The sequence below is a fragment of the Dendronephthya gigantea genome, unplaced genomic scaffold (genome assembly GCF_004324835.1).
Source record: "Dendronephthya gigantea isolate DGI-Jeju-01 unplaced genomic scaffold, DenGig_1.0 000016F, whole genome shotgun sequence".
Lineage (NCBI taxonomy): Eukaryota > Metazoa > Cnidaria > Anthozoa > Malacalcyonacea > Nephtheidae > Dendronephthya > Dendronephthya gigantea.
This window is the reverse complement of record NW_021163026.1, coordinates 828382-841167: the sequence shown is the minus strand read 5'-3', so window position 1 is coordinate 841167 and position 12786 is coordinate 828382. Positions and strand designations below refer to the sequence as shown.

The 12786-nt window shown below is 39.0% G+C and overlaps 1 protein-coding gene across 1 annotated transcript; it reads left to right on the top strand.

Moving 5' to 3' along the window:
* The first annotated feature begins 287 nt into the window (after nt 1–287).
* Nucleotides 288–4331, top strand: LOC114520667 (laccase-like). Its single transcript, XM_028540987.1, has 3 exons — nt 288–528; nt 1117–1441; nt 2819–4331. Exons 1-3 carry the CDS (start codon nt 410–412, stop codon nt 4190–4192), a joined length of 1818 nt encoding a protein of 605 aa, XP_028396788.1. The 5' UTR covers nt 288–409; the 3' UTR covers nt 4193–4331.
* Nucleotides 4332–12786: the final 8455 nt, after the last annotated feature.

The following is a 12786-nucleotide window of genomic DNA, read 5'->3' as shown; positions in this document are numbered from 1 at the left end:
AATCGCCGCCATTTTGAATCACGCATTGTTACACGTTTATCGACAAATGATTCTTTCAGCCCCTTCTGCTTCTACGAATTTTCAATGTGACACGTCATTACAGAGAAGGCGACTTTCATTTTGTGTCGTGTTGTGTAATACCACTAAACTTTTTTTTACAGCGACACCAGATCAATCGGATTGCTTCAAAAAAAAAGACAAGCGCTTTGTGCATTGCACCGAGGAAACGCTGTTTCAACCTTCGATATGCGACTGTGACAACAGTGCCATATGTTATGTACGCCTTGTAATCACCACAAATGCTCAACCACGTGATAAAAAAAAATTACACAGTATTAATGGCGGTCGCATTGGCCCGACGATCATCATAAAACATAACGCAATATTAGCTGTTGAAGTGATCAACAACATGAAACAACATCAAACTTCGATACATTGGCATGGCATGCATCAAAGGAATGTTCCTTGGATGGATGGAGTGGCAGATGTAACGCAATACGGAATCCAACCAAACGGTGGGAAATTCAGGTAATGGAATCATGCTTGATATAATTCATGAATAAAGCCGATTTGGTAGGTTGAAGTTTGAATCAAGAGAAGTGGCAGATAAATTTTGACGAATTTTTTGCGACATTTTTTTAAAAGCAGTGGTTACTGCTGAGAGCCGTCTGCCTGAGCAGCGACTATTGCCTCATAGTTACTGGTGAAGGAGCCAATCAGAATGCTTGAAAGCCATTCTTCAATACTGAAATAAGTGAAATTATACCAAAATCGATTAAATACTGTAGAATGGATTTCTGTTTAGCCAACCCCTTCTTGAGCTGATTGGTTAAAACGTGAGCGTTGTGTTGTGGAAACTCTGCTTGGTTGATTCTCATTAAGAATATAACGGTGAAACTGCATTTTCCGTGCTAGGCAGATCTAAATATAGGCGATATATTTGAGTACAGAGCTCTTGAAACACTGTAAAATATCAGTATTCTGGCTGTACTGAAATACATGTATTAGGACCGGTCTGGCCGTTTTCACCGTATAAAGAAAAGCGCCCTAGAACATACAATTGCTGACAAAGACAACTTTGATATGCCGTCAGTCATGAATTACGCCTCTTTATAGATACATACTCCGCGCTCATCCTTCGGGAACTCATTGGTATCATTCACACGTGGGAAAGCAGCGAGACGAAGGCATTTTTGGAGCCCTTATTGTTAAAGAAAAGCGTGAAACACTGAAAAAATTGGAGCCTTTGCTAAAAGTTAAAAAATTCGAAGATTTTCCTGAACGATATACGCTCTCTGTCACAGAACACGAGAGAGTAGGCAGACATGAAAGAGGTTGTTTACCAGATGGATCCGCACCGCCAGAAATAAAAGATGAACATGTCTCATCATTTCAAATAAATGGAGTAAAACTACAGAAACGTGTACGAGATGATGAGCAGGTACGGATCCGATAAATACATTTCGACGTTTGTATATACGCTGCAATATTTAATTCAAATGCCTTTCTTTGACATAATACACCCTGTATGGCTGTATTAGCCTGTATAAGTTTAAAGATTTTGATGCACGGCTCGAGATATATACCTTTACACTTTCAGGACACGTCTTGAATCAAACCACTGGGGGAGGGGGGCGATAGCTCTCATTTGGAGGGCAAAGGAGGCGCTGATGTAGGTGTGCCCTAAGTTGTAGAGTTGAAGAAGGCAGTTATAATTTGTTGCAGGAACCATCCTACGCCCTACATCAATCATCATTGTTTATGCAATGTGTTGTTGGAAATAGTATCGATGGATGATGGTTCAACAAGGCTAATTCAAAAACATTGTTAAAAATAACTGAACATAGGCTTCAGCACAACATTGTTGACTGGGAAGTTTAATAAATCCATCAACATCATGGCCAAAAAATTCGGACATAATTAACATTCTGCTTCCGCCTAAATTTGCATATGGTGTCAAAATAAAGCTTCGTGAGTTTATAGTAAACTGTAATGTGCACAGTACTAAACGCTATAAATACAGCTTTAGGTAGGTCGATTATAATTTGCCTTAATTACTCGTTGCAGAGAAAGTTAATCTTAATATTTTGAGGCAGTATTTCAAAATGTTTTATCAGTATTCGTCCTGCATTTTGAAAACAAAGTTTCGGTCATTTATCACGCAGAATACCATATAAAACGAAAACCGTAATGGCGTAAAAATAAAATAAAAATGCAGAGCCGAGATAAACCTTTACCAGCAAAATATTACTTCAGGATCTTTAATATGACACGAATTACAAGAAACAACCAGGGCAAATTGCAAAGATGCAACGATTTTGCGAAATTTAAGAATGCGCAATATAATTTATAGTTCTGCAAACAAATAACATTTGAACAGATATGCAAATTTGCTACGGCAATCTGCATATTCCATGTCCGCAATTTCTGGCCATGGATAATTTTCAGGCCTAAGGTCAAGTGATTGAGGTTTTATTGGATGATAACTTCATTATACAGAATAAGTGCACAAATCTGTATAAACGTGAACAAAAACATAAAGCAATGTCTTTTGTCGAGTTTCCTAACCATGTTTTTTATTAGCTATGATTAGAAGAAGTAACAACTACAGGGGATCCAGGGGGGAAGGGGTGGGGAAGATTTAACCCTGTATTTTTTAGCCGACGAAACATAAATCAGACACGTGGCTCAAGAGAGAAACTTTAAAACCATATATATGTTATCTTGTTGCGTTAGTACCAGATGATGTCTCGTCGCCAAGAGGTGCATTTTGTGAAATCATATCTGTTTAACTACACAAATTAATTTATATTTTCAGGTACCATATTATACGGTGGAGAAGGGAAAAAACTACAGATTTCGAGTGATTGGCGCCATAGAGTTTACCGTCTTCCGCATTTCCATCGATGGCCATAAATTGCACGTTGTGTCAACGGACAGTTACCTCACGGAACCTTTTGAAACCGACGCTGTACATGTTCACGTCGGCGAACGATACGATTTTATCGTGAAGACCAGAACTGATGTTGAAGCAGGGGCAGTATTTCCAATCCGAATCGAGTCTGTGGAAGTATATTGTAACAACCACAGCCAACCGTTAGGTGTCGGGGTTGCGTATCTCAGATACTTCGCGCCTGTCAAGAGAGAACCATGCAAGAAAAATTGTGTAGCGCTAAACTGTCCATTCGGGCACTATCCTGTGGTTACCGGGTTTCCTCCATCGTATAACTGCTTCACCGTCTATGAAGCTCTAAGCCTGCTCGTTCCCACTCCACGTGAAGAGCTTCCAGACGATACCTACCCGCCTCCAGTTGTGGAGGATTTCTTTAATTTTAAATTCTATAAATCCAATCCGACTGTTAACAACGTTAAATATGTATTCCCCAAAGTACCTTTTGCTATGAGCTTTGGAAGTGTACCAGGCGAATGCAAATATGGCAAAGAGGCCGAAAAGCGCTGCGACAAAGCGGGATGTCCACACGCAGTCTATGTAAAGAAAAGGGGATCTTCAATGTCTATTCGATTCGTCTTGTCTGACCTACCAGAAAAGATAAGAGACGAACATGTCGCGAATCTGGTCACACATCCAATCCACTTGCATGGTCATTCTTTCTGGGTTACAAAGATCGCCTATCCTAGTTATTATTTGAATGGTACTATAAAAGCAGTCAACGACGATATAGATGTACCAAGCTGTGGACATGGACACTGGAAGAACAACATCCAACCACATGGACTCCGGGTTGACCAGACAACGATACGCAAGGATGTAATCATCGTTCCTGCTGGTGGTTACGTTGTGATCGAGTTCCTTGCAACAAATCCAGGATGGTGGTTCATGCATTGCCACATTGACCCTCATCTTCTCAGGGGGATGGCGATTGCCGTAGGTGAAGATGTCCACTGTCAGAATCCACCACCACGTGGACTGAATCAAACAAATATTCCAGAATTCTGCTGGACCGTTAATGATTTCAAGGAAAAGGAGAAATACCGATGTGACCAACAAAAAGAGATGTCCATCCAAGATCCAATCGTCTCCGACGAGGAGAGATTTTTCCCGAATGAACCGGGTGAAGAATTTGATGTCAAGAACGAGATGGATAAAGGTGAATCTCCCGGCGAGAATTATAAAGAAGAATGGCTGAATCCAAGAATGAGTCTGAGCCAGCACATGAAGAAAATGCAGTAATGGATTTAGAAGGAACAATCTCTTTCACGTTTTCATATTTTCATCCCACTTCAAATTTTTCGTAGTTAATGCATGCACTTCAAGTCGTAGAAACTATATTTCAGAGAGCTTGAAGGACGGTTTTCATATTTCAACTATTTTAGCCAAGAACTTTATTATTGTACGCACGTTAAGAATAGCAAATTAAAAGAAAAGGTGAGCACATTATGTTTACTTACCTGGACTGTAGCTCTGTGAAATTTTCGAATGCGAATGCACTTTCGCGAATGCGCTGTTCGGTTCGTGCTGAGCCGAGATGACCGCACGACGGACTATCCCCCTGTAGTGGGTGTAACCCCTATTACTTAACGGGGTCTCACGGGCGGACTGAAGTTCTTTTATCACCCCTTTCCAATGGTGGACTGATATCTGGAGTGACTGAGGCAAGTGGTGACCCTTCTGGCGAAACGCCCAAAACATGCGTGGAAAATGATTCAACTTTCCTTATCCAGTCTTGTATGAAAGCCGAAATTGCCGTAGTTTTAGACCAAAATGTTGTCGTGCCCGCGAGATCTGAGATGATTGTAGAGGGTAGTTTATTAAAATCAGCAAAGACAGAAATAGGCATGATAGCGCCTCTAAAGAGCGAGTCAGGTAATGACATTCATGTGGCACATACAGTAGTCTGCTCGCAAGGTAGAAACATTGTTTTACGAGTCATGAACGCACATAGCGAACCTACCGAGCTAAAATTCGGTACTAAAATCGCAGCATTTAGCCCTCTTGTCCAATCCCACCGCTGCTTTATTTAATCACAATAGGTGCACTGTTACACTCGTTTCTAAAGAAACGACCCTCGTTATATGTTGTTAATAATGACATGTGCTTATAAAATGACGTAGACTCAAGAGGATTTTGAATTGTTCGTAGCTTATGCAACATGCACCTATACACGTTGTATATTCTAGTTGTATTTAATTTGTATTGACCACTTTAGCCTAGAACATTACTATTTCGCACGTATTAAAGTAAATTAGCTATTGTTTTTACCATGTATAAGAAAAATTTTTGTCTTATGTGGTAAATATTTCTTTGGGTTTCCATAAAATAAAAGTATTTCTGTCTACTGGAAACTACACACCCGCAGACGCCACTTACTTTTAGCAGCGGGGCAAAGTTGTTGTTTATCGAAACGAAGGTCGAAAAATAAGAGAGAATAAAGTCCGTACTTCTAACTTGTAAAGAAACGACCCTTGTGGTATGTTGTTAATAATGACATGTGCTTAAAAGAATGCCACATCATTCCGTCAACAATATACGTCATACCCTGTTATCGCCAGAGTAATTAATCTCAAATTACAAATTTGAACTGTTGCAACATACCCCGAGGTAAAAAATTATAATCTACACGACTTATTCTCAAATTTATATCCAGAGATGCATCAATCCAGAAATGTATCTATCCAGATATTGCGGCCTCGACAACAATCCGAAAAACCACAAAAGATAATATAGTGTTAGTTGACAGCCGACACTCAGATGCCTGCGCATATGGTCCACTCGCTTGCGCACCATATCAAAATTAGCCATAGCAAAGCGAATTTTACTCCCAAAAGTATGATGACATGATTGCTTCAATATAATCTGCGAAATGAAAAAGTTTTGTGGACAGAGACACTGTAAAACAACTTGAAATGATTTCGTGACCTTGTGAATGCGGTATAGTGTAATATCTATTATATTTAACACTATGCCACTTTATATATCCTTAATATCTATATTTAACACTATGCCACTATATTGGTGTGTAGTCTATTTGTGCAGAATCAACCAGTGACGCAAGACATGCCAAGTTCAAGGACTTTCCTACAATCTTCAATTTGTTCTATTTCACTTGCGAAAAGTAACAAATCGAATTAAATTTAACCGTGACAGTACGAATATCGCCAACACGAGGTGATGTGTTGGTTAGGGTGTATTTCTTTTATAACTCCGCCCTTTCAAGTCCTGGAATACCAACTTTTAAAATTGCTATCGATATTTGCGGAATCTGATTTAGGCAGTTGAGGTGACCTGTTGGAGGTGTTTACGACAACAAATAAGAGAGAAGTAAAATTCTTACTTCTCATGCAGTTCTAAGGTAAAGACCTTCGTACTAAATTTAGTTAATCACGACAAGTGCTTGAAGCATGTCCATCATATTCCAATATTGGCTTTAAAACACGCAAATAAAGGCATTGTCACATTATAGAGAATCACGGCGCATGCGTACGAGGTAGAGGTAAAAATTACATCCCATTCGATTCATTCTCAAATGTACATCTAAATGTCCCAGCCTCGACAACAATCCGAAGTGTATCCCAAAACTCGGGAGTAATGTTGTTTGAACAGCCGACACTCAGATACCTGCGCATAGTTATGCCTACACGCATGCACACCATACTGATAGAATACACTCAATCTCGTGAGGGCAACACGGATTTAGAGACCATTGAAAGTCGATAGCATCATCTGAAACACTTATACTTCAAATCTCTATTTATATACTTATCTATATTTGACACTATGCCACCACAATTTTATGCATGTAGTCTATTTTTGCAAAAGCACTGAACCAGATGGGGCGTGTTTACGATATTGGCTGAGCAAAGCGAGAAGTTAGATAGAGAAGCCTAATTGGGGGGTGTGTATGCATTCATATACTCGTCTTATGCCTGACTGATTTCTTTTGATAGCGATTGTTTTCACGCATATTTGAACATAAATATGTACATATTCCCCCTAATTAAGACCCCAGCCACGGCTCTGTGATAAAGCTTTTATATAAGACCAAAGCTAACATATTATTTATGTACTAAGAAACCGCTGAAGATTACACTGAGACTATGAAAATAGCACAAACTGGCCTGTCATTAATTTGTCAGTACTCACTTGAGTTCTTGAAACCCTTGAGAGTTTGTTCCGACTGCGCATACTCGGTATAACGAAACTATATATCAAACAGATTTGAACAAACTTGTTCATAACTGTTAAACCATCATCATATTATCAGCTTGGGTTGGCGAAGACTAGCAAAAAAATTCAGGTATGATTTTTTCTACCTTGTATTTCGCTGTGATGTACATTTCAATTTTGCAATTCTTTCCAGGTACAATATTACTTACAATACTCACTTCTTATTTTACCTAACTTAATGACGTGTAACTTTTTTACTTTTAACTTTTTTACTCGTCTATAATTCCTTTACTTTCTCAGATTACAAAAATCAAGATACGCGCTGAAAATCAGGTTAGAATTTAAATTTTCTTGTTCCAAAATAATATTTTGATTCATCTAATGATTGAGTGTCATATAGACCACATCCGTGGTGCGAAACTGTTAGTAATATGACGCCAAGAACAAATAGTTGAGCTGCACTGTTGAGTAATCTGTAATGCTGCGGTTTTTCATTGGGAAAAGTGTTTACAACATACCTACTCGCTGAATTTGCTGCGTCACGCGATGTGATTGGCTAAGCTATATACGATATATCAGCTCATATACGGAAAATAGTGAAAACAGCTGGTATATAGTGCTTCTGAGAATTGTGAATTGAGAATTAGTTGTAATGAAGTTCTGAGTGTATTATAAAACAGATATAAACCTTCCTTTCGCTCACGTCGTTATTGGCATTCACCGAAGGACTTGTAGCTTCGTTATCAGTAATGAACGAAACTTACGTTAAGCTAATCGTTCCCTATTGGCTATATAAGGAAGCAGTTTAGGGCGTCCGGGGCAGAGTTTTAGAAAAGGGCACATTCATTTTACCTCAGCAACCACACGAAGAGGAAACTCAAATTTACAAGTACATGCGAACTTGCAAATCCACGGGAGAACACCTTTTCAATAATATTACCGGTTACTTTTCATGCGAAAAGTAGACATCATGATTAAATGTTGAATTTATGATACTTTTATATGGTAGAAAAGGGCACAGGGCTGCCCCCGCTCACCCCCATAAGCAAAGGGCAGGGGTGGGGACAGCTACCCCCACTGTCCCCGTGGTTCCGGCGCCCCTGTGGCTAAGACTAAAAAGCTCGTTCGTTACTTATTGTAAAATGCCAAGCTCTCATTGGTTTAACTTTTAGAGTTAGAGTAATATATTCAATACATAAAGGAAAATATTTTTCAGTTCTGTCAACGGAAGCTATAATATTGGCATTTGAGAAACTTGGAGTACGACATAGTAGTTTGAACTTTAGTATTTGCTTGCAAACCTTTTCATAAATATATTGCCATTGCGCTTTTTTTTTATCTGCCAACCTATATGAATACCACAGTAAGTCAAAATGCCCTCAACTTCGAATGCCGAGTCAAATGCAAGCATTTTTAGCCAGGATTTTGTCCATTTTTAGCCATTTAATGGGAAAGGATGTTATCAGCCATATGGAAAAATGTGAATACCTGTTTTTAAGTGTTTTTATAATAGTAGTGATGTGGTAGAGCAAGATAACTCAGTGTCAGATTATAGGTACTGTCGTCTCGTGCTGTTTTTAGAAATCGCACACATTTTGGTGTTGATTTCACTCAGAATTCCTAAACTGTCAGTGTTAGTGCATGTAAAGGCGATCCAACGAGAAATTCTAAACAAGATAATGCTCCTTTGGATTCAATGCCTTTAAATCCTTGACAGGAAATATCTGTCAAAGACTTGTGTCTTGAAGAGTTTTGATCTATCGTCTTGAATTAAGATGAACACTGTCTTATAGGCGTGAGTGTTATATATGTCTGTTTTCTTATAAACATTTAACAGTTATTCTGCTCACTTTCGTCGTATATGAGCCGATAGCCAACTCGGCGCGTAGTTTTATTATATACACAAACTTCGTCGCCCTTTCGGTGCATTTTGGTGTGCTATTACAACTAAAGCTTGGATTTCTATTTCACTCAACTCCCCAAATCTTTCAGCCATTTTGTTTACTTTCTCTACTAGCGAGATATGAGCTAATACCTGTCTAGTAGCCAACCAATGAAATTGTAGCATACCTCATATCTGGCCCCCCTCTATATAATAAGTGGTTTTATTATACATTAAGAAAATGATATAAAGTTAGTTGACAAGCATTGAATGACGTATTCGACGTTTTATATTCAGTTCATATGTAAGTAGCGAAAACAAAAGTTCTTTATTAACTAGATGCAAATGAGACAGTGTATTCATGTTAGTTGCTAGGTAGTATTCATGTTACAATCTTTTAGATCTGAGTTCCTTATTGGCTTATATCTGAATTCCTTATTTTGTGGCATTTTCTTTCAAGGTTGCATGTTATCACGGTTATTTTATGTTGTCGCTTTCTCTGCCCATGTGATTGTCGGGAGGGAACCACATCTACACATCAGGGGCCGGTTGTACGAAGGCTGCCTGGATAGCGCTATTCACCGGATTGTGATTTTTTCACTTGCTTTGAAATCTCCCGTTGTTGAGTGCAAGTTTATCAAGCCTGGTTTCCATATGACGCCGACCTGTCGCCGAGTCATTGTCTGTTATCATCCAAGGAGAAAATATTTTCAGAAAGACAAGATATTTCACCGATTCACTCATCAAAAATCACCGACAATAATACTTTGCCGTCGTCGGCGTCAAATGGAAACCATTTCATTAAATCTTTAGTATTCCTAAATTCAGTACAATTTACTGAAGGTTCGCTTAAATAATTTTTCCTTCCAAATCTGATATTTTATTGCTTTTCAAGCATTTCCAGAACGGTTGAAAAATCACTATCCGATGAATAGCGCTATCCAGCTTTTGTACAACCGGCTGCATCTGTAGTTTTGGGAAGACCATTGTAAAATCATTGAAACGACTTCCTTTACTCGTTAAATGCTGAATATTAGCAACTTTCTTAATTTCTCGATTTATACTTTTAGATATGCAGTATATTCTGGCTCTAGCTGCCGCTCTCTTCGTGATGTCAAGAGTGCAGGGTATGCATAGAAATATTTAACAGATGTTCCTAAAGTGGAAGTCAAGTCCGTGGACGTGAGCTCCGACACAAATTCTGAATAAATTTTGTCCAAATTTCGCATTGTTTCGAATTTTGTTCAACAAAAACACTAGTTTATATTCTTTTGAAAGCATACCAAACCTAGATGTTGTTAGATATTCAGACAACACAATGTATTTTAAGAAGTGTGGAAGTTCAAAAATGTAAACAAACCGCTTGTTTACAATACGGATTTGACTTCCACTTTAAATGATGTTCTGCATGGTATATAGCCAAGATTGCTATTTTTCACGACAGAAGATTTTAGCTGGATTTCGTCTATGCCTACGGTCTACGGATATAATATACCACATCTTTCTATTCGATTCTGAAATCATTCTATTCAGTAAATCAGTATAGAATTGCCAGGATTATAAAAATTGTAAAAAATAATTGACCAGCGACCAGATCACGCTATCAACCGCGTGTAGCGAGTTTTCAGTTGTTGTAAAAGTGTTGGAAATGCAAAAAATTAGAGCTTTGGAGATGAAAACCATTGAAGAGTATATCCAGTGAATAGCGCTATCCAGCTTTACCCAAATAACTCGACTTGTAATATTTGAATATTGTAATTTTGTTGATTGGGTTTTCTATGATGAGGAAACCTGAACGGCATGAAGGACTCCCAATGTAGACGATATTATATAAAAGAGATCGGACATGTTTGTTGTCTTTTTATTGCAACTTGACTTAGAGCTTAGAACTTAGAGCTTCTAAAAACTTCCTCTCGGTTCTCATTGGGCGATATTCACAGCGAATAATTGTTGCGAATAACAGCGATTCAGAAGCATTTAAACAAAACCAGTGGATTAAAATTTAACGCAGGGTTAGCGCTATAACCCAGCTTTAAACAACTGGCTCCAGATGTCAACATTTGCCTTCTAGGAGTATTGACATGCATATATATACCTGGACTGCCTGCTCGTACACTTTTAGCGACGAGCGTGGCAAGTCAGATCCAGATAATCAGATCTCCTGATGAATATGAGAGTGAAATACTGGTCAGTGGTCGACTTCATGAGCAAACACTCTCATAATCGCCGCCATTTTGAATCACGCATTGTTAATGATGAGCAGGCAGTCCAGGTATATGTATGTCAATGTCTGGGGTGACGACATGGCCAGGAGGGGGAGGTGAGGAGTCTTTTTGTTGTATGTAGCATTAATAAGATCGTAAAATTTTACAGGTTTATCGACAAATGATTCTCCTGTCTGTTTCGACGAGCACCGCGTACCCTATATCACCTGCTCTGATGAAACAAATTTTGAACCTTCGGTATGTGATTGTGGATACGACGTCGAAGGTTGTTATGTGAGGCTTGAGATCACAGGTGGTAATAGTAATTTCAAAATTAATAATGGTAGATTTGGCCCCACGATTATTGTAAAACACTACGGAATATTAGTTGTTGATGTCATCAATAATATCGATGAAGTGACTTCGATACATTGGCATGGGATGCATCAGAGAAATGTTCCCTGGATGGATGGAGTGGCGAATATAACGCAATACCCAATTCCCAAAGAAGGTGGAAAATTCAGGTAGAAAACGTAGACTTTATCACTCATCAGGAGGTCTCCAGGGTTAGCAAAGTCAACAAACGTTGATAACCCCCCTTAAAACATTCATTACAGCCCTTTATTTTCAACCACCAGAGATTAAGGAATCCCACTGCAAAGTGCAGGGGGTAAACAGAGATACACGTTTCATTTTAGATATATATTCCGGGCTCATCCTTCGGGAACTCATTGGTATCATTCCCACGTGGGATATCAAAGAGATCACGGAATCGTAGGAGCTTTAATCGTGAGAGAAAAGGAAGAAATATTGCACGAATTGAGCAATTACCCGCCCCTGGAGGGAGAGAGTATTGAAGATTTCCCAGAGAATTCCACGTTGTCTGTTACAGAACACCTGGAATCTGGACAAGGAGGCGTTTGTATGCTGGATAAATCCCGGTTACCACAACTTAATAAAAAAATTTCCGCATTCCTAATAAATGGCGTTGTACTAGAAGGATCTGTAGAGGAAGGAATTTATAAGGTACGTTTTTGAAAACTGCAATGTCCGAGTTAGAAGTAGAACTAGAGGTGGGTGTAGGGGTGGAACGAAAAGTGGGTACAGAACTAGAGGTGGGTGGTGTGATTTTCGTTGCCAAAATAAGCCAGGTCCAATCGTAGCACGTTGTTCAAGCGAGCACGTCAACTTTAAAACGAGATATATGATACCGCGTTGCGTTAATACCAGATGATGTCTCGCTGCCAAGAGGTGTGTTTTTGCGAATCTGTTTAACTACACAAATTTATTAATATTTGCAGGGACCATATTATACGGTGGAGAAAGGGAAAAACTACAGATTTCGAGTGATTGGCGCCATGGAGGAGACCGTCTTTCGCATTTCTATCGATGACCATAAATTGATCGTCGTGTCCACGGACGGTTATCTTACAAAACCTTTTGTAACTGACGTTTTACACGTTCACGTCGGCGAACGATACGATTTTGTTGTGATGACACGGGACGTTTTCGAACCAGGGACAATTTTTCCAATTCGAATCGATTCGGTGGCGGTCAAATGCCAAAACCGCAAT

What these genes read in the sequence shown, in the direction of transcription:
- LOC114520667 (XM_028540987.1), top strand. Translation starts at nt 410, where the DNA reads ATGAAACAACATCAAACTTCGATACATTGGCATGGCATGCATCAAAGG. An exon ending in CCAAACGGTGGGAAATTCAG is followed by an intron (nt 529 to 1,116) that starts GTAATGGAATCA and finishes GCCTCTTTATAG; the next exon opens with ATACATACTCCGCGCTCATC. An exon ending in GTGTACGAGATGATGAGCAG is followed by an intron (nt 1,442 to 2,818) that starts GTACGGATCCGA and finishes TTATATTTTCAG; the next exon opens with GTACCATATTATACGGTGGA.